This window comes from Aquarana catesbeiana, linkage group LG10 (genome assembly GCF_042186555.1).
Source record: "Aquarana catesbeiana isolate 2022-GZ linkage group LG10, ASM4218655v1, whole genome shotgun sequence".
Classification (NCBI taxonomy): Eukaryota; Metazoa; Chordata; class Amphibia; order Anura; family Ranidae; genus Aquarana; species Aquarana catesbeiana.
In genome coordinates this window covers 25,155,942-25,176,740 of record NC_133333.1, presented here as the reverse complement: position 1 = coordinate 25,176,740, position 20,799 = coordinate 25,155,942, and the positions used below count along the sequence as shown (strand labels likewise).

Here is a 20,799-nt window from a genome sequence, read left to right as displayed (position 1 = left end):
TTAAATACCACCAAAAGAAATTTCTACTCGTGTGAAAAAAAAAATGATACAAACCTAATTTGGGCAGTGTTGCATGACCAAGCAATTGCCAATGAAAGTTGCACAGTGCTGAATAGCAAAAAATGCCCTGGTCATGAAGGGGGTACAACCTTCTATAGGTCAAGTGGTTACATATCTGCCCTTTCTGAATGTTCCCCAGTACACTATTAAGCCTCCTGTAACCCAGGAAGTCCTCTTTTGTCCTACCCACATTTGCTGGGGGCCACAGTTCTCCTTTGAAGTTCTTTAGATGTCTCCAGTATCAAGATGAACTAGATATGTTGCCTTAGTCACAGGTAACTGGACATAAATCAGATACCATCAGGCATACACTTTAAAGATTGAACTTAAAAAATGTAATACAATTTAGATAATTAAAATAAATCTGCCCTTTTTGAATGTTCCCCAGTACACTATAAAGCCTCCTTTAACCCAAGAAGTTCTCTTTTGTCCTAGCCACATTTTCTAGCACCACAGTTCCCTTTTGAAGCTCTTCAGATGTCTCCAGTATTGGGTGAACTATATATGTTCTCCTGGTCTCTAGTAACTGTACATAAATCAGATACCATCAGGCATACACTTTAAAGATTGAACTTCAAATATTTTATACAATTTTGATAATTAAAATAAATCTGCCCTTTTCTGAATGTTCATCGGTACACTATTAGGCCTCCTCTAACCCAAGAAGCTCTCTTTTGTACTACCTTGATTAGCTGGAGCCACAGTTCCCCTTTGAAGCCCTTCGGATGTCTCCAGTATCGGGGTGAACTAGATATGTTCTCTTGGTCTCTAGTAACTAAACATAAATCAGACACCATCAGACATACAATTTTAAAGATCAAACTTTAAAAATTGAATAACATTTTTATAATTAAAAAAAAAAAACCCTTTTTGAATGTTTGGCAGTATAACATTTTAAGTCTCCTGTAACCCGTGAGGTCCTCTTTTGTCCTCCCCATGTTTTCTGGAGCCACAGTTCCCCTTTGAAGCTCTTTAGATATCTACAGTATCAGGGTGAACTAGATACGTTCCCTTGCTCTCTAGTAACTGTACATTAATCAGATATCATCCGACAATTTCGCCAGACAGTTGTCCTTGAAGCTACAGCTGGGCGATTTGTGTTTTGAAATGAAAGGCTCGGGAAGCCTCTGGGGGCTCTCTTCCAACGAGGAAATAATGGGCCTATTGGACAAGGCTTCATACCAAGTGCTATATTGGGAAGTAGTCACGCTGTGAATCCATGTCTTTATAAAAGGAACAAGGTATGACTGCTGGAAAGCAATATATTTATGTCTCAAACAGGCAGCCAATATGTCTGTCATTGAAGCCTTTGTAGCTTTTGTTACCCTTCTATTACCTGAGTCCCACTGACTATCAGAGACTTTCTATCAAAGAGGTTTGGAGATATAGAGTTGGGACATGACCCATTAAATAGCAGTTCTTTTGTTTTGTTTTTTTATCTTGGTTCAGCTTAACGGATTAACATATAGTAGTAGATGTAACGTTTCCCTAACTATAATTGTTGTTACATGGTAGACTTGAAACTGTGCTGAAAATAAAAATGGATTGAACATTAGAGCTGACCTCCAGCCTTGCACAGCTGTACAGCCTCTCCCGTACTGAAATTGCTTGCTTGGATTTCACTGCACACTGCGAGCTTCTCACATTGCATGAGAACCTGCAGCAAGTCAGATAAAGCTAAGAACCAGTATCATCTATCTCTAAGAAAAACAATAGAATCACACTAAATAAATAGTCAAATTTGAATTGAAAAAATCAAACTGTGATATTAGTATATGAACAAACATATAATAAATGCAGTGATGGAATCTAAGGCAACCCACTCACTCATGTGTAATGTCACAGTGCTGTGCCATAAAAAGTGCTAAATGTGGGAAACTGATTTAAATGCAATAAACAATAATAAAGAAAACAAGGGGTTGATCCCCGCGAGTAAAAAGTCCCTTTAAATAAGGTGATTGGTGCAAGTCAGGTCTTGAGAAGGAGGGATCCACCACCGGTAAAGAAGGGGTGACTGCTTACCGGAGCCCCATGATCCCCCACTACAGAGGATCAGGGGAAGCTGGTATGTAAACACTTCTGCAGAGTATAACCAACGAGACAACTGTTGGGCTAATTAAGGGATGATGGCCGTTCCTAAACCTCCTCAGCAAGGCTCCTGATGTTCCCAGCTCTCTTCATAGAAAAATGGACTCAACCATGGATGTACATAGTAAGACAGAACAAAGGCGCTCCATAGTGTAAAATCTCTTGGTTTATTAAAAATAGGTAAAGTAAAACACTTACATCAATTCAAAATTTAGCAAGCCTTGTTAGTCTGGCCGGTAGCACACAGACTAACCCGTCCTGCTGAATGATCAGTGGAAGACACGTGGTGACGTCAGCGCGTCGCTCGCCCTACGTGGCGTTTCGTGATAGGTCACGTCTTCCAGGGGCCAATATGTTTGTTCATATACTAATATCACAGTTTGATTTTTTCAATTCATAAATGACTATTTATTTAGCGCGATTCTATTGTTTTTCTTATATTCTGCACTGTACTTATGTTATTCAGGAGAATTGCTGCTGCTTATGATTTATTTTTTATATTTACTTATTCACTTGTTTATTGGTTTATGGTTTGGGTTTCTGTTAGCGCAGTTTGACCCCTTTTTTTTCTTCACATCATCTATCTCTATCCTACCCAGTCTGACTGTTCTTGGCCTGGCCACTTCCTGTCCTGAGCTCACGAACAAGTCAAACGGGTTCATTAGCATATGAATAGGGGAAGCCCAGGCTTCAAAAACAACACATGGTCTTAAAAATGTTATTCCATATTTATTTTTCCATACTCCTTTTCACTTACTGGATTTCAGTTTTTTTGCACTTACCTGCAAACGAAGCCCCCGATGTCCCCGCTGGTGGCTGCATCCACCTTCAGCCCTCTACCTTACGGGGCCGTGGACTCCGACTCTGTGACTGGCCGGAGTCACGTGAAGTGACTTCCACACATGCATGCAGGAGCCGTCAGTCACGGCCCTTGCTAGTGAAGAAACGGCACGGAGGTCCGTTTCTTTACAGCGCATGAGCCGATGACGCCGGCGCAAGTGTACATGGTAAATATTACCTAAACCGTGCAGGTTTAGGAGATTTTTACAGTACCTACAGGTAAAAGTGGTGTAACTAGTATTACAACCACTCTAAGGCATTTTGATATTTGCGTAAGTCCTCCCAAGAGCCATCCCACTCCTTGCGTCAGGGCTGAGGGCTCTTAAAAGGAGTACTGAGGCAAGGTGCTGTGGAAACTATGTACAGCACCCTGCTGGCCTTTCCCACCAGCCTGCATTGCATAGAGAAGCACAGAGACCCAGTGATGATGTCACTGGGTCTCAAATAATGATGGTAATAAAAATGCAAAAAGGTTTTATTTGAAAATGTCATGAGCGTCTTGATGAGGGGGAAAAAGGAAGAGACAGAGAAGGCAAAAAATAACAGATTAAACTTCAGCCTAACTTCTCCAGATATTTTTTTTTCAGTTGTGTAGAGGAGTTAACATTTTCGCCAGGTCTTTATTTCACTCTGTGTATTCTATTGTTGAGATTTTCCCTCACTTGCTTCCCATATGACACCCATAGGAGAAATGAGGTTTCAATTGTCATCAGGACAAGAAGGCATGGATAACAATAAAAGCACTGACAGAAGTGCTTTTATTAAATGGTGAAAAGTTGAGGATCTAGGGTAGGGAGGCCAACCAATGGAAAAGCCAATATAGGCAAGGGTGCAAGCAAATCTTTATTTCTCATAAGTCTTTTGTAGGCCTAGGCATGTTTTGCGTTGTCTATTTAAGGTTCTTTGCGCTAAAAGCAAGGAAGCATAAAACCCCCTGTAGTGTATAATAATTTGCTTTACTAAAGAAAAATGCTATACTCGCTTGTAGGGAAAACAATTCATGGTATACAAAGTATCACAAAATATGCATATGATGTGCATATGCACAAACTATCTATCCTTCCCAGCAAATTAAAATGGATAATGTATACAAGAGAGATACTTTTAAAGTTACTTAACTTAGATTTAGATTTAGTGTCATCCCCAGGTAATGTTACTGTTTTTAATATTTCTTTATGACGGAGTCATCTTCCAGGATCCAGGAATCTTCCAGACTGCTTCTTGTGGTCCTGAAAAGCTTCTACCAGTTCCTTTGTGTCCTCAGCACATGGCTTGTTCAAGTCCTTTGTTCCCTCACCCTACTTTCTATAGCATCACTTCCTGGCCCAAGCTCATGAACCAGTCCAACAAGTTCATTAGCATATGCACTGGAAACCAGCTTCCTAAAAATAACCTAGGGCGGGACAACTTTCAAAAAATTACAAACTATAAATACTTTTTATCTTTATTTTGTACCCTTCTCTTTTCACCTTTGAACAGTGGGCTGGAGGTGGGATTGCAGAATATGAAGTACGCTATAAAGCCCCTTTTACACGGGCTGTCTGATTAGGTCCGCCTGTCAGTTTTACTGTCAGACCTGATCGGACCATCCATTTACTCCCATGCAGCGACGGATGTCAGCAGTGACATGTCCGCTGACACTTGCTGCTATCTGATCTGATCCTGTCAGCCAAATCCAAACGGATGGAGGTCCTATTTTCCATCCATCTGGTGAATCGGATGGGATCGGATGAAAACGGACAGGCGGTCCATTTTCATCTGATCTCCCAATAGAGGAGAGCAGGACTCTGACAGGTCCGTCTCTGCACAGTGAACGGAGACGGACCTGTCATCCGCCTGCTCAGCAGGGATCAGCGAAGTCCATCAAGCAATACACATTCTTCCTTCCTTTCTTTTGTTCAGCGATGTGTACAGTTGAAAAGTGGATATCCTCACAGAAATGAAGAACATCCCGTTAAAGTGTAACTTTTTTTTAAAATTAAAATAATAAACAATTTTATTCTTACCTGCTCTGTGCAATGGTATTTAAAGGTGATTTTTGGGACTTTGAATGAGGTGTTGTGATGGCACTCAACAAGTAAAACAAGGTTATAAGCAATGTGTTTATTGTCTAAAACACACAACAACGACATGCAGCAGTGGATACATAAAGTATAGTAAACACATGAACAGCATATTACAAACTATCAGCATATAATTGTCAAACCGTACATAAGGTAGTTGAAAGAATACTCCTCCATAAAAAATCTTGAGAACTCAAGGTAGTAGCCTATGAGTATAAAACATATGCATCGTCGTAAGACCAACGCGTTTCATGGCAATGAAGCCACTCTTCAGGGGCGAATGCATAATAATATAAAATCTGTAAAGAGATATAGACATCACATAAAAATTTCTAATCATGCGACCCACTAAGGGGAAGCAGGGACATGTTAGTAACTTACATGTCAGCAACCTGTGAAGTTATCTGTATTGGAACAAATGGACCAGTGTAATTGTCTGTACCGGGAGCTGAGGTGGAGTCTATAGCAAAGCAGGGAAAATGGAGTATTCCATTTGACAATTATATGCTGATGGTTTGTAATATGCTGTTCATGTGTTTACTATACTTTATGTATCTACTGCTGCATGTCATTGTTGTGTGTTTTAGACAATAAACACATTGCTTATCACCTTGTTTTACTTGTTGAGTCCCATCACAACACCTCCTTCAAAGTCCTGAAATCCACTTTATGTACTAAATTTAGGAATGGAGATGCATGGCAACATGCTTCTCATTTAAAGTCCAAAAACTCCCTTTCTTTGCGCAATGGTTTTGCACAGAGTCACCACTTACCTCCTCTTCTGGGGCCTCCCGCTGACACTGTCTGCTCCACCTCTTCTTTGCAATACCATTGCACAGAGTCACCCCTTACCTCCTTTTCTGGGGTCCTCCATCGACAGTCTCTGCTCCTCCATTTCTTTGTATGCTCCCAAAGCCAGCTGATTACTATTGGGGCAGATATGTGGGGTTTCTCCTGAGCTGGTCTCTGTGTGTCCACTGACACACACAGCACGGCTTTGCCCAGCACCCCGCTCTCTGCTCACTGGATTTGACTGAAAGCAGCAAAAGCCAATGGCACCTGCTGTTCTCAGCAAGGCCTATGAGATCAGAAGGAGAGAGGGAAAGAAAGTCTGAAACACAACACTGGATCGATACAGGAGTCAGGTAAGTGTTAGGCAGGGGCAGTGGGGGGAAACACGTAGTGGAAGATTTTTTACTTTAATGCAGAGAATGCATTACGGTAAAAACCCTTTTAGACTGCATTCACACCTCAGCATTTTGAAACGCGGGCAGATTTGCCGCGATTCTGCCCACGATTTCAAAGCACAGAGGTTTAAATGACAAGTCACAGAATGCACATTTGAAATGCCATTCATTTGAATGGCACCTAAAATTGTGGTATCAAAAAGTACCTTAGCTTCGGGACTAATGATGGATGAACGTAACTAACGAAACAATGAAACTACATCAGATACTGGTCAAAGCTTCCTGGCATAACCAGAGTGATAATTTAACAAGAATGAGCATAAGAAAAAACAGGTCAATAGCTGATAGAATATTTCACTGCAGACAGAAACCAGGGAGCACCTCACAGGGTTACTGGGTGTGCGCTTCCTACAGCCTGCCCTGCGTAATTTCCTCACACTCTCTCTGTTTCTTCCTTCACCAATCATATTTGGACTTTCAAGGTAGATTCAATCTTATTGGTAATTAGTAGAAACATACAGTACTGAGTACTGACATTCCTTTAACATCAGGTTTTGGGAAACTTGGTAAACTAGTACACTACAGCAATGCCTGGATGTCAAACTGAAGTACTGACCAAGTGCCCTCATTTGTATGCATCTCAAAGTCTAATTTTGAATTCTAACTGGAGTGTACCTTTATCAGCAAGGGTTCACACGGTCCAGAGTTACCATTGGCAATTCTAGGCTTGTGCCTAAAGCATCTGTTCACTTCTGGCTGAGCTCATAAACATAATCCTTCCAAATCTCTATATAGTAGTATTGTCCTTTAAAAAATTGCATAGCCCAAACAGGTGACTCTGACTGTGTCCTTTTTTTCCCCAGCTGCTCCATCGATGACCAAGTGACACGAGTGGCCTGGCTGAACAGATCCAACATCCTGTATGCGGGTAATGACAAGTGGTCTATAGACACCCGGGTGCGGTTACTGAACTACAACAAGACAGAATTTAGCATCATTATCACAAACTTGGATGTGGCCGACGAGGGGCTTTACACCTGTTCTTATCAGACACAAGACAAGCCACACACCACACAGGCCTATCTCATTGTGCAAGGTAAGACCTTCCTAATCAATATTCACAGCAGTCATTGTCAGCTAGGGTTGCATGGAACTCTAGGGTTCCTCCAGAGTTTGTCAGGAGTTTCTTGAGCTGTGGCTGATTGACCTCCCATTTGATGGTGCCTAAATAGTTCTCTTGCCGCTGGAAAGCATAAGCAGGATGACACACGTTACCTTTTTAGCTGTCTGTAAGGGTGGCATTCTGATCACCTTTGTATGGAGGTCCATCCTTTCCACTGTAAGGTGGGCAACCTTCCCACATGATGAATTGGTTTTAGGAGAGGTTCATTTTGACCTGAATATTATTTCAAGGGTTTCTTGGGGTAAAAAGGTTGAGAAAGGCTGATTTAGAGGGACTTACTTAAAGGCTACGTTTACCTAAAACCCAAAAATACAAAATCAGCACAAGGGCATTACTTACCATCAGTGATGCTATCTCCTCCTTTTGCTGAAATCTTCCTCCTCCGATGCTTCAACCCCCTACCACTGTAATCTTCCAGTGTGCTGGGGGTTAATAAAACTAAAGGGCTTTCATAGGCTTTCATCAAAAGTACCCGACAATGCTTGCCCTTTTTGCCCAGCTGCTCCATTCATAGAAGCCATTACTACAGCTTCAATGAATAAAATAGAATCAATGGATGGAAGATGAGTGGATGATTGATAGGTTCGCCCCCTCCATTTATAGATCTTCTTTCAAAAAATGAAAATTTATCTATATTTGTTTAATGTTGTTCACAGCAGTGGACATGTGAATGTGTTTTGAGATGACCACTTGAATTCTCCATCAGAAGCCCATCTGACAGGGTGACAATGTAGAAGCCCCACTAGGAGACAGAGACAAGCGCTGTCACCCTATACCAGGAGGTGCTTGAACAAGGACATTCATGGCAGGATTATCAGGGATTATTTTTATGAAAGTTCCATGGATTAAAATATTGAAAAATTACATTTGTAATTACGTTAGGATGTTATAGTTCATGTATAAGGCTTTTGTGACTGGGGCTAGCTACTTTAAAGCTGTGGTCAAATAATTTACTGGTGGATTCTGAGTCAAATGGTATTTTACTTTGTACTTTACAGTTTGTACAAGATTCTTTATCAACCATAAAAAATAATGTAACAACTAGTAGTAGTTAGTCAAATTTATCTGGACTTGTTCTGTTTACTGTATGTTAAAGACCTTTCCTAGCTTATCCAAGCCATTTCTTTCATTCTAATGTCAGGAACCTACCCCAGTATTTATATCCACACAGGTAGCACCGACACCTTGATCCAATCATAGAATGTGTCAAGACAGATCTTGATTTCCAAGAGCAGAATGGGAAATGTGAACATTTTTGAACCATCCTGTTCTAACTACATAATCCCATGCATGTTGTCAGGAAGTCTGCCTAGGTGTTAATCGTTCTAGTCATATAGCTCAAGGTGTAAATTATTGTCAAATCGCCAAGGTAGAGATGTCGAAACAACATTATAGGGGAAGACAGATGGTGTTGAAGACTCCTTTCCTCCCTGTATAAGTGGTTGCAAACCCTGTTACACCACTTTTACCTACAGGTAAGCCTAAAACAAGGCTTACCTGTAGGTGCCTTGAATATCTCCTAAACTTTTAGGAGATATTCAGTATATGCGCTGCTGCCGATGTCATGCACACTTTAGGAACGGGCCGCTGGTGCGTTTCTCCAAGAGCTGTGCCGTGACATCGTCGTGGCTTTGGCCAATCACAGCGCTGGAACCGCAAACCCGGAAATAGTTGCGGTGGAAGATGTCCGCACTGTACTCAGAGGGCCGACGCCAGTCCAGGGCATCGTTCTAAGGTATGTATTTCATAATGAGCTAGTGTGCGATGCATACTAGCTCATTATGCCTTTGTCTTGCAGGATTTTTTTTTTCTGAGGTTTATAACCTCCTTAAGGGATGGTTGTCCACTTTGACATAAATGGCCTCCTTCATAAACCAGTTGCGGAGTTCCGCCTGGGTAAAAAAAAAAATACTGTAGCTGCTGACTTTTACTATAAGGACACTTACCTGTCCTGGAAGCCTGAGGATCCGGGTGCAGGCGCCGGCATCATTCCAAGGGAAACAGGAAGTGAAGCCTTACGCCTTCACAGCCTGTTCCTTACTGAGCATGCACGAGTCGCGCTGTGCTTTCTGAATGGTCCCTGCTGTCTTCTGGGACCTGTGTGTCTCCCAGAAGGCAGCGGGGGGAGGGGGAGGAGGAGGACAACCAGACATTACGTAGTTCACCGCACAATGTGTGGCGATCATTCCCCGGAAGTGGGAGCAGATACCTGTATTTGACAAGTATCTGCTCCCCCCTACCCACTGAAAGGTGCCAAATGTGGCACAGGAGGGGAGGAGGAATCCGATCAGCGGAAGTTCCATTTATGGGTGGAACTCTGCTTTAACGGAACCATAAAAAAAGAAAGAAGGACCTAGATTTTTGAGCCACCATATATATATATTTCACATAAAAACTTGTTTGTTTATGAATACTGTAGTAAAATACGTATTTATTTGAATAAAAGGTCTTTGTGGTGTCTTGAAAAATCCATGTTCTTCTCTTTATTTATTGTTCCCATTAAGAGATGGATGTGGCACTGTCCACCATGAACAAATGTATGTAGGCATCCCTGAACATCAATGGAGGTCTTTAACACCATCTGTCTTCCATCTTCACCCCGGCGATCTGACAACATTTCATGACTTCAAGCATGTGAATAGAAGAATTACCACCTACAAAGACTCCCTGACACCAAGGATGAGATTATGTTACTAGGTGGTTCCACAACTTTCACACCTTCCCATCCTGTTCTTGGACAATCACCATCTGCCATGACACGTTCCATAGCGACTGGAAATAATGTTGGCTTGTATGTTCCTATTGCTCATTTTAACTGAAGAAGTGGTTTGGAGAACCTAAAAACATCTTCAACATTACGGAACAAGTCTAGTTGAATGTGCCTAACTACTACCAGCTATACCATAACCTGGATACATGAGAACCTTCATTGACAGCAATGTAACAAGTGTAGCACTACCCCCCAAAGGGGAAGCTGACATTAACTAGTTATTTTTCAAATAGTACAGGGGCCACCAGTCACCCAATCAACAGTCCTTTCACTCCGGTTTCAGTCTAGGGGTTGTATTTTTGTAAATTATTGCTTGCAAAAATGGTAAGAGATAAGAGGTTGGGGCTTGGGAAATTCCAAAATGCTCAGTAACATTGATGAGAGGGAACTCTTCTCCTCGTGAATATGGGACAGTCTAAGGTCTCACAGCTGAAGACCATGAGGCAAGTCTCTCTGGCATCTGGTTGCCCTGCATGGCTGCACAATTATAGGTAACCAGCGCATTTTTAGGGAGCTGCACAGTCAAAACAGGTTTGGTTAGGGTCTTTACTCACAAGTCTCCAGAACAGCTGCCTCCTGCCAATTTCCTCTGGACTCGGTCCAGTCAGTGAGACTCTCCCTCTCCAGACCGAACCTCTTGTAGGGAAATCCTGCATTCAGTTCCTCATTATTCCCAGGTCTTCAACCTCGCCACAGCTGAGACCCTGCAGAACAACAACTCAGTCAATAGGATAAGAAAAGTCTGCGGTGCTGCAACCCTATTTTTCACTGTCAATGGGATAAGGTTAAATGGTCTATGCCAGGTCATGCGCTGTACATACCATAGATTGCCATGCAGATTCAAGAGCTTCGAGGGGGGCTGCTTGGCCCTGAGGCATCCTATGGACTGAAAAAAGTAGGAGTCTGACACTGACATAGTATAACATACAATTGTAGTAGACTTTATTCATAATCCATCAAGACATAAAAGAATCCATCATGTAAAAAGATGGACGCGTTTCAGCCCCAAACACTTTGGGGTCATAACATGTCAATATTTTTACATGATGAGATATTTCATGTCTTGATGGATTATGATGAATAAGGTCAACTACAATTATATTTTATAATGTGTCGGTGCCAGACTCCTACTTTCTGTAGTCCATAGGATGCCTCAGGGGCAAGCAGCCCCCCAAAGCTCTCATTACCTTCCCTGACAGGGGAAGAACAGTCTCTCCAGTGGTCCAGGCTATTTACCACCTGCCAGACCACTTTTTTGGGCACATCTCTCCAGGGATTGGCCAGGGTGCGATAAATATTCGGACCAGCTATTTGATTTCCCACCCTAAGCTCTGGACGCTTCTTCCAGAGGCAGGAGGAAACAATCAAACTCCCAGCTTATGAAATTATGACCAGAACAGAGCAAGTGATTACTGCTCTCTTAATTACAGAAGGAGCCAAAAACTAGATTTACCTAGCTATGCTAGGAGAGTGCTACAAGTTTTTATTTTAAAGTTGCTTGCCTTGCAGTTGCGAACCTTGAGCCGTAACACCACCAAGCCGCCTGTCCGCCAGCCCAAACATGGCAGGGGGCCGAATCAACCATGATCATAACTGTTTACACGGAGTAAATATAGTTCACAGCAAGCAAAGCTTCAAGGATAATTATATATTAATTAGGGAAATTTGAAACCTTTTGGCAGGTCAGCAGCCCACAGCCATCTAAAACGTGGACACTCAGCATTACGCACGTCTATTTCCAGGAGCGCAACGCTGAATGAATACATTTGAATCTGGGATTATTAGGCAGGAAGGAGGGATCATATTTCTGCTGCGCACGATTCAGCTTTCGGACGCGTGGCGGGTTGAAACCACTAAACATTCATTTATGATGTAAAAAGTGTAATTACGGGTTGTTGCTTTTAGTTATTATCAAAGCTTCCCTGAATTGGCAGTTAAGTTCAATAATAAGGTGGTGAATTACTAGATACTTTCCAAAGCACACCGAGGGGATTGAGCCACGCCAAGCGCGAAGAGCGATACAGAGGCTGATTTTCAGCGCAACAACAGAATATTTATGGGTCGCTGCTAGACTGAGTTTTTTTTTAAATAAATACATTTATATATATTTTTATATAGAGGCCAGTTGCAAAAAACCTTATTAAAGGAGAAGTATGGGAATCCTGTTTTTTTTTTCAGATTAATACTTACCTAGGTGGATGCTGTATCTGTCCCTTGGTGTCTCTTCACTGGGAACCGAGACACCGAACATAGCTGATGGCTCAGTTCTCACTGCACTCCGACCGGAGAGCTGATGACTGTCAATCAGCAGCTCTCCTGCTCTGCTCCTCCACGCTCATTGGAGCACTGAGCTGTGGAGGGGGAGGGAGCGGCCGTCTCAGCCTCTCAGCGGTACGCTGAGAGGCTGAGACTGCCATCAATCCAGGCCCCTGGAGGATCCAGACTTCCAGAGTCAGAATGGCGCGGTGCCTGGACTTATCTTGGTGACGTCAGCAGAAAGCGTACTTCAGTCCACATCAGTGGACTCCCCTTCACGTCAGCGATCTCCCCAACATGTCAGAGGTCCCCCCTTCACATCAGAGTTCCCCTTTCACATCAGAATTCCCTCATCATGTCAGAGATCCCTCTTTACATCAGCATACCTCCCAACTTTTTGAGATGGGAACGAGGGATACCTTTTAGCAAATGTACGTAGGCATAGGACACACCCCCTGCCACGCCCCCTTAAAGAAGATATATATATATATATATATATATATATATATATATATATAAATTAGTTAAACCCACGAGTGCTTTTTTTGAACACTACTATTTCTTTATATTGGCTTATAAAAATTGGATGAAAGGTTTAGCACTGGGAAACACTTTTTGAAAAATAAAAAGTGCATTTTATATACAACTGTATAGATCAGACCAAAATGGGGGACAACTGAGGAGGAATGAGGGACAGAGGGACTTTTCTCCAAATCAGGGACAGTCCCTCGAAATCAAGGACAGTTGGGAGCTATGCATCAGTGGACCCCCCCTTCATATCAGAGGTCCCCCTATTACAGCAGAGGTCCCCACATAATGTCAGAGGTCCCCCCTTCACAGCAAAGTTCTCTCTTAACATCATACCCCTCCACCACATTCCCCCATCAGTCCCCACCATTACACAGATCTCCCATCAAAGCCCCCCAATCACATAGCCCCTTCTTCACGTTATAGCTCTACCTTTTGACTCCAGCAGTGTGGCAGAGGGTAGGAGGAGGAGTAGGTCTGGAAGAGGCAGACTTCCATTCTCCCCTGAATGTTGGGCATGGCCTTACATGCCTCCTGCTCTGGAGTCATGCATTACCACTGTGCAGGTGACTTGGTGGCAATCATCATTACGCTGTGCATCCTGGTCTTAGAGCTTCATTGGTTGTTATGGTGCTGGCATCCAGCCTGTCCGTACCATGGCAACTCATGATGCTGATCCAGGGCCAACTTGGTCCCTTGCTCACGGCACCTTAGGGGAACTGAGATAGCACCCTGGTTAAGAAACACTGGTCTAGAATAGCTAGTAGTAGTCAGTCACATTAAACTGGACTTGTTCTGAGCAAAAAGCCCCGTGTACCTACTGAAATATATTGAAGTCCATTGAAGTGTAGCCACACAAATTTTACCTTTGCATAAATGAGGCGGGCTTCTAGTAAAGTGCTCACTGAGCAGACATGGTATTAGGCTGTCATCTTTGAGTTATTTGGCGATTTTATTGCTTGCACAATTCCTTTAACGGGAAGTATAGGGTCAAGAGCCCTCCCAGATCCTTTTGGCTTCAAGTAGCCGTTACGTCAATCAGCAAATCGAAGGGAAAGTGTCACCATAACAGTTAACAGTTGCAGTCCCTTTATGAGCTCCGTGATCCCCTCCCCCTCCCCTGCTCGTCACTTGTGCTGCAGTGACATGTGCAAAATGGAAGCACTGTGGCCAATTGCGGGACAGCTTTTGATTCGGCCGTCTTCATAATGGCTGTCATTGTGTGCCTGTAAGGGGCCCCATCTGGATTTGTGCGAGAGGAGCTGTCAGTCAGGAAACTTGCAGCCTCCCCCCCCCACTTCTCACAATCAGCGGCATTGTCAGGCCTGTGAAAGCCTTGCTATTGTGGGACGGGGGATAATTACAGCCTGACGGTGGTTTTTTGGAATGGAAAGCGCAGTTCTGAACGGAGGGCCCAATTCAGCAGAAACCAACAAAGGGGGGAAGGGGGTGGGGGGGGGGTAACCGAACCAAAACAAACATAGCAAACTTTACAAAGATGTCAGCAGTTTGATTCCTGCTGAAATTTTCCTCTAATTACATTGCGTGATTCCTTTGTCATGTGGACATAATTGCGTCGTTTCCGCTCCGTGCCTCACCTCGTTACACTGTCAACTATCAATTTAACTCGACCTGCAAATATAATGGTTTAGTATTAGTGGGCCAAGCTTAAAGGGTAACCCGAGCACAGCACCCGCTTGGGGGGAGAGCTTTGCACTTTGGAAAGTTTGACGTTAAAAGTGGTTGTAAAGGTAGACGTTTTTTATTATAATGCAGAGAATGCATTAAAAAGACCTGTATGCATCCCCTTCCCAGTGCCCCTTATAATTACAGTGCCTTAAAAAAGTATTCATACCCCTTTAAATTTTCCACATTTTGTCATGTTACAGCCAAAAACTTAAATGTATTTTACTGGGATTTTATGTGATAGACCAACACAAAGTGGCACATAATTGTGAAGTGGAAGGAAAATGATAAATGGTTTTCAATTTTTTTTTCAAATAAATATGTGAAAAGTGTGGGGTACATTTGTATGGCGCCCCCCGGAGTCAATACTTTGTAGAACCGCCTTTCGCTACAATTACAGCTGCAAGTCTTTTTGGGGATGTCTCTACCAGCTTTGCACATCTAGAGAGGGACATTTTTGCCCATTCTTCTTTGCAAAATAGCTCAAGCTCTGTCAGATTGGATGGAGAGCGTCTGTGAACTACAATTTTCAAGTCTTGCCACAGATTCTCAATTGGATTTAGGTCTGGACTTTGACTGGGCCATTCTAACACATGAATATGCTTTGATCGAAACCTTTCCATTGGAGCTCTGGCTGTATGTTTAGGGTCGTGAACCTTCGCCTCAGTCTCAAGTCTTTTGGAGACTCTAATGCCCCGTACACACGGTCAGATTTTCCGATGGAAAATGTCCGATCGGAGCGTGTTGTCGGAAATTCCGACCGTGTGTGGGCTCCATCGGACATTTTCCATCAGATTTTCCGACACACAAAGTTGGAGAGCAGGAGATAAAATTTTCCGACAACAAAATCCGTTGTCGGAAATTCCGATCGTGTGTACACAAATCCGACGGACAAAGTGCCACGCATGCTCAGAATAAATAAAGAGATGAAAGCTATTGGCCACTGCCCCGCTTATAGTCCCGACGTACGTGTTTTACGTCACTGCGTTTAGAACGATCGGATTTTCCGACAACTTTGTGTGACCGTGTGTAGACAAAACAAGTTTGAGCCAACATCCATCGGAAAAAATCCTAGGATTTTGTTGTCGGAATGTCCGAACAAAGTCTGACCGTGTGTACGCCCTATTACAGGTTTTCTTCTAAGATTTCTTCTAAGATTGATCGTAGTAAAAAAAAACGCGATGGGCGGGGTCCTGATGACCAGTATCGTTGGTTACCGGCTCACCTAATAGGGTGGTGTTCCTTGTCAGAACAGGAGAAGTAGTCAAAATAAAAGGGGATTGGGGATAGGACCCTGAAGAAACCCACGTCACAAGTGGGTGAAACATGTCAGTGCGTGTGCCTACGCATGCCCTCTGCTGATAGCCAACTTGGGCTTTTCATCACTCCTTAGCCCTCATCCTATCTCCGCAAACTGGAAATCCACAAACAACCGAAAACTGGAAGTAAATGGCCAGGTGGCCCCATGCTGGTTTTGAGTGGATAACATCCAGTGCGTGTCACCAGGACTAGGAATACAGAGATTCGCATCCTGCACACCTGTGGACCCCTGCAAAGGACTCTGGATTCACCACCTTGTCGCTGCTATTGAGGACCAATCTAATATCATCTAAACAGTGAGTCTCTTTTCAACTGGTATATCCAGCAAGCAATCACAGCCTGAACATTTAAAAAGGGAGGAGAAATTTTAAATTTTTTTTTTTTTTTTGGAGGCTCTGTATTTTGACTCAGCTGACTATATTTTCCGATCCAATCTATATGCGGTGCTATCTTTAATGCTTCATGGAAACATGGTGCTGAATGACTAACAGGCTTGTTGTGGATCTATTGTTTCTCCTTGACTCAAGTTGCATGCTTGCATCACAGCGTGCTGCATTTTTTTATATATATTATCTCTATGATTGACAGTGCTACATCCAGAAATCAAACCTGTCCTGTTCACTAACTATCAGGAATACTTTCTAGCCAGAATTGCATTTATTTGTCTGAGATAACCAATGCTTTCTTTAACATTGTAAAGACTTAATGCAGTAACTCTATAGGCATATAGGGAGTCTGGAGGCCCATGGTTAAGCACAATACGGGTACCGACTTGTGCTACCAAGGTTCCCTGGAACTCACCTCACCTAAACATATGTAAGCATTATATATTAAGTCACACTTAATGACTTGAGATGATTGACACGTGTAGATAGCTGGGATATGGCTGAGCTCATGGGCATGCGTTTTTAAGTGACAACGTTGTCAGTTTTTACTTTATGCAATCTCCTATTGTTTATGCTTTCCTTTCAATGATTGAAATGTTTTTCTACTAATTGTTCTAATAAAGTTATATCAGGTTAAACCGCAGTTTGTTCCTTTTCCTTCACTGAAGGTAAGGACACCTTGGGTCCTATCCCCAATCCCCTTTTATTTTGATTTCTTCTAAGACTGTCCATCCATCTTCCCATCAACTCTGACCAGCTTCCCTGTCGCTGCTGAAGAAAAGCATCCCCACAACATGATGCTGCCACCACCATGTTTCACGGTGGGGATGGTGTGTTCAGGGTGAAATGCAGTGTTATTTTTCTGCCGCACATAGCGTTTTCTTTTAGGCCAAAAAGTTAAATTTTGGTCTCATCTGACCAGAGCACCTTCTTCCACATGTTTGCTGCGTCCCCCACATGGCTTCTCACTAACTGCAATTGGGACTTCTTATGGCTTTCTTTCAACAATGGCTTTCTTCTTGCCACTCTTCCATAAAGGCCCAATTTGTGGAGAACACGACTTATTATTGTCTTTGGACAGATTCTCCCACCTGAGCTGTGGATCTCTATAGGTCTTTCAGAGTTACCATGGGTCTCTTGGCTGCGTCTCTGATGAATGCCCTTCTTGCCCGGCCGGTCAGTTTAGGTGGATGACCATGCCTTGGTAGGTTTGCAGTTGTGCTCTACTCTTTCCATTTTCGGATGATGGGTTGAACAGAGCTCCGTGAGATGTTCAAAGCTTGGGATATTTCTTATAACCTAACCCCGCTTTAAAATTCTCCACAACTTTATCCCTGACCTGTCTGGTGTGTTCCTTGGCCTTCATGATTCTGTTTGCTCACTAAGGTTCTCTAACAAACCTCTGAGGGCTTCACAGAACAGCTGTATTTATACTAATTACACACAGGTGGACTCTCTTTACTAATTAGCTGACTTCTGAAGGCAATTGGTTCCACTAGATTTTAGTTAGGGGTATCAAAGTAAAGGGGGCTGAATACAAATGCACACCACACTTTTCAGATATTTAGTTGTAAAAAAAAAATTGAAAACCATTCATCATTTTCCTTCCACTTCACAATTATGTGCCACTTTGTGTTGGTCTATCACATAAAATCCCAATAACATACATTTATGTGTTTGGTTGTAACATGACAAAATGTGGAAAATTTCAAGGGGTTATGAATACTTTTTAAAGGTACCGTACCTAAGCCCAATTTCCATCCAGCACTGTGCCCAAGAGCAGCGGCTCTCTTTGCTCTTTCTCTCCTCACTCGACATGGAGGCAGCAGAGGAAGCCATTGGTTCCTGCTGCTGTCAATCACAGCCAGAAAGCAGGGTGGGGCCAAGCCATGCTCTGCGTGTCAATGGCTTGGGATGAAGCCCGCACAAGTGCAAGCAGCTTGCTATGGGGGCACTCAGAAGGCTGGCGGGGGCCCCAGAAGAGGAAGATTAGGGCCACACTGCATAGAACCATTGCACAGAGCAGGTTAGTGTGATATGTTTGTAAAAAAATTAAAAAATAATGTTTACAATCACTTTAACCACAAATAGAGCATTCTTTTGGTGGCATTTGATCACCTCTGCGGTTTTTATTTTTTGCGCTATAAACAAAAAAAGAGCGACAATTTTGAAAAAAAAACAATATTTTTTACTTTTTAGCTATAGTAAATATCCAAAAGAAATAAATAAAAAAATTGTCTTGTTTCCCCGAGCTGCTAGGCTGGAGATTGGGCCAATCCCAGGGGCATCTGGCTGCTAGGCTGTCTGAGGGCCTATCCAGAAGCGGGAGAGCAGTGCAGAGTTGCCAACCAAAAATGACGGTTCTGTCGGCCGGAGAACCTGTCATGGTCAGAGGTAGAAGGGAAGCTGTCGCCACTAAGGGACCACCTACCTTATTACCGGGGACCACAGTGAGTAACTGAAGCAAGTACCAGAGCAGCATTCTCACCAACCGGGGACGGTGAAGAATCGGGAAACTTCAGTAGGTATCAAGCCAGGGACCCAACCATCGGAGGTGACGCTTGCAGAGCAGCCTTGTGTGTCAAGCGAGGGACCGAGCGGGGCAGTGGGGGTGAAGCTTGAGAGGTATCTAGAGTGGCAAGCTAGGGACCCAGCAGAAAGCCGGGGGTGACGCTTGAGGAAGATACCACTGTGAAGATTGGTGGAGCTCAAGGGATTCAGTGACAGTGAATCAGTGGGTCTAGAGAAAGCCCGGGAGCTCAGTGGGCTGTAGAACTACAAGGAGAGGTTGTAGTGAAAGTGAAAGGAACTGTTACGTTTGTGTTAGGAACTGCTAAAGACTATTGCCATAGGAGACAGCATTCCTGCACATGCAGATGTGGCGTCTTGCTGGATACCTTTCCCTGCACGGCTGTCCTCCAGTTGAAGTCTCGGAGTCTGCCAATTGAACTTGCAACTACCTAAGGGTGTCCTGGCCCTAACCCTCTTTCCCCCAAAAGCTTTGTTAAGAGAAATAAACTGTCTTTTGCATTCAAGAAGTGTCTGGCGCCCAATGACTTTAATCATCTTGCACCCACCATGCCTCACAACCCACTATACACAGAAGGATGTCAGTTATCTTTGGCCCTGGAGGTTCTCATTAGACTGAAGGAGGCCTGGAACCCTGCTACATACCTGTCCAAGAATCCAGCGATGTCGGCACCCGAGCCGATTCTTCAATCGGCTTCGGGTCCAGGTGCCAGGATCTTAAATAAGGAAAAACGGTCTTGCAGCTTCTCGTCTGGCCTCCTACTGTGCATGCGTGAGCAGCGATGTGCTTTGTGAATGGTCCCGCAGTCTTCTGGGACCTGTGATATATCCCAGAAGGCTGCGGGGGATGGAGGGGGCGCCGAACTTCCAGCTCAGATCGCAGCGGTGCATCTGACCGAAAGTGGGAGCGGGCACCTGTCAAAATAAAGTACCCGCTCTCCCCCAAAAAGTGCCAAATGTGGCAGTGGAGGGGGATTGCAAACAAGCGGAACTTTGCCTTTTCGGTGAAGTTCCACCTTAAGGCCCATTGTACGTAGGGCTGTCCCCAGCTGCGTTGCGTCCCTCCCAGCACTTTCAGATTCAGAATGCTTTATTAGTCCCAGCAGGATTGGTGGGTCAACCTTGTCCTTGAGCACACAGGGCCCTAAACGCTGGTACCACGTAGTACAGCATTCAGCCCCATCCAGCTGCAGCCTGCTATACACTTTGATAGACCACCTGGATGCTACACCTGTCCAACCCCCCCCCCAGATGTTACATTAAGTGTTACCCTGTGGCCTCATTCGGGCTAGCGGTGCAATCTGAATAGCAATCCGCATTCAGATCGAACTTCAAAGAGCATTGCATTACCTCCTCCTTCCCACTTGCTTTAACCCCTTGATCCCCGCACTAGTACATTGTGCATTGCATGCGGTTGCAGGGAGCTTGCAGAGCAGCCACATATACTTGTGCCTTGTGCCCACCGACAGGGGGTATAATTCTTGCTACAGCTGCAGCTATAGTATCTGTGAACTCCCGGCCGCTGTCTCTGTAGCTAAAGGGGGCAGCGGTTGGGGCACAGTAAATATATGGCTCAACCACAGGGTTTCACTACCCCCCCCCCCCCCCCCAACCACTAGTGTAAACTAGCTCCTATTTGGCTAACTAAGGATATTAAAGGTACAAGTCACCTTTTTTAGTTAAACCAACTGTGCACCCAGGTTACACAGACTAGGGGAGGGAGAAGTAGCACAAGAAGCCAATCAGCTGTTTTGCAGTACTCATGAGTTACCACCGAGCATGCTGAGGCATCCATCTTTGGGCACATATTGCCATACTTCCAGCCCTGGCTTGTCGCAGCATCTGTCAGTCCCTTGTAAAGTTTGACAGGTGGCCAGTGGCCCGCTGCCCACAGAAAAACATC

General features: G+C 43.8%; 1 protein-coding gene across 5 annotated transcripts in view; it reads left to right on the top strand.

Annotated features, from left to right (window-relative positions):
• Positions 1 to 20,799, top strand: part of IGLON5 (IgLON family member 5) — an 859,278-nt gene that overhangs the window by 432,031 nt on the left and 406,448 nt on the right. For all 5 annotated transcript variants that reach the window (XM_073601840.1, XM_073601839.1, XM_073601838.1 and 2 more), the window contains exon 3: positions 7,102 to 7,334. In XM_073601840.1, the coding sequence (XP_073457941.1) occupies positions 7,102 to 7,334 (233 nt within the window). The remainder of the gene's footprint in view (positions 1 to 7,101; positions 7,335 to 20,799) is intronic.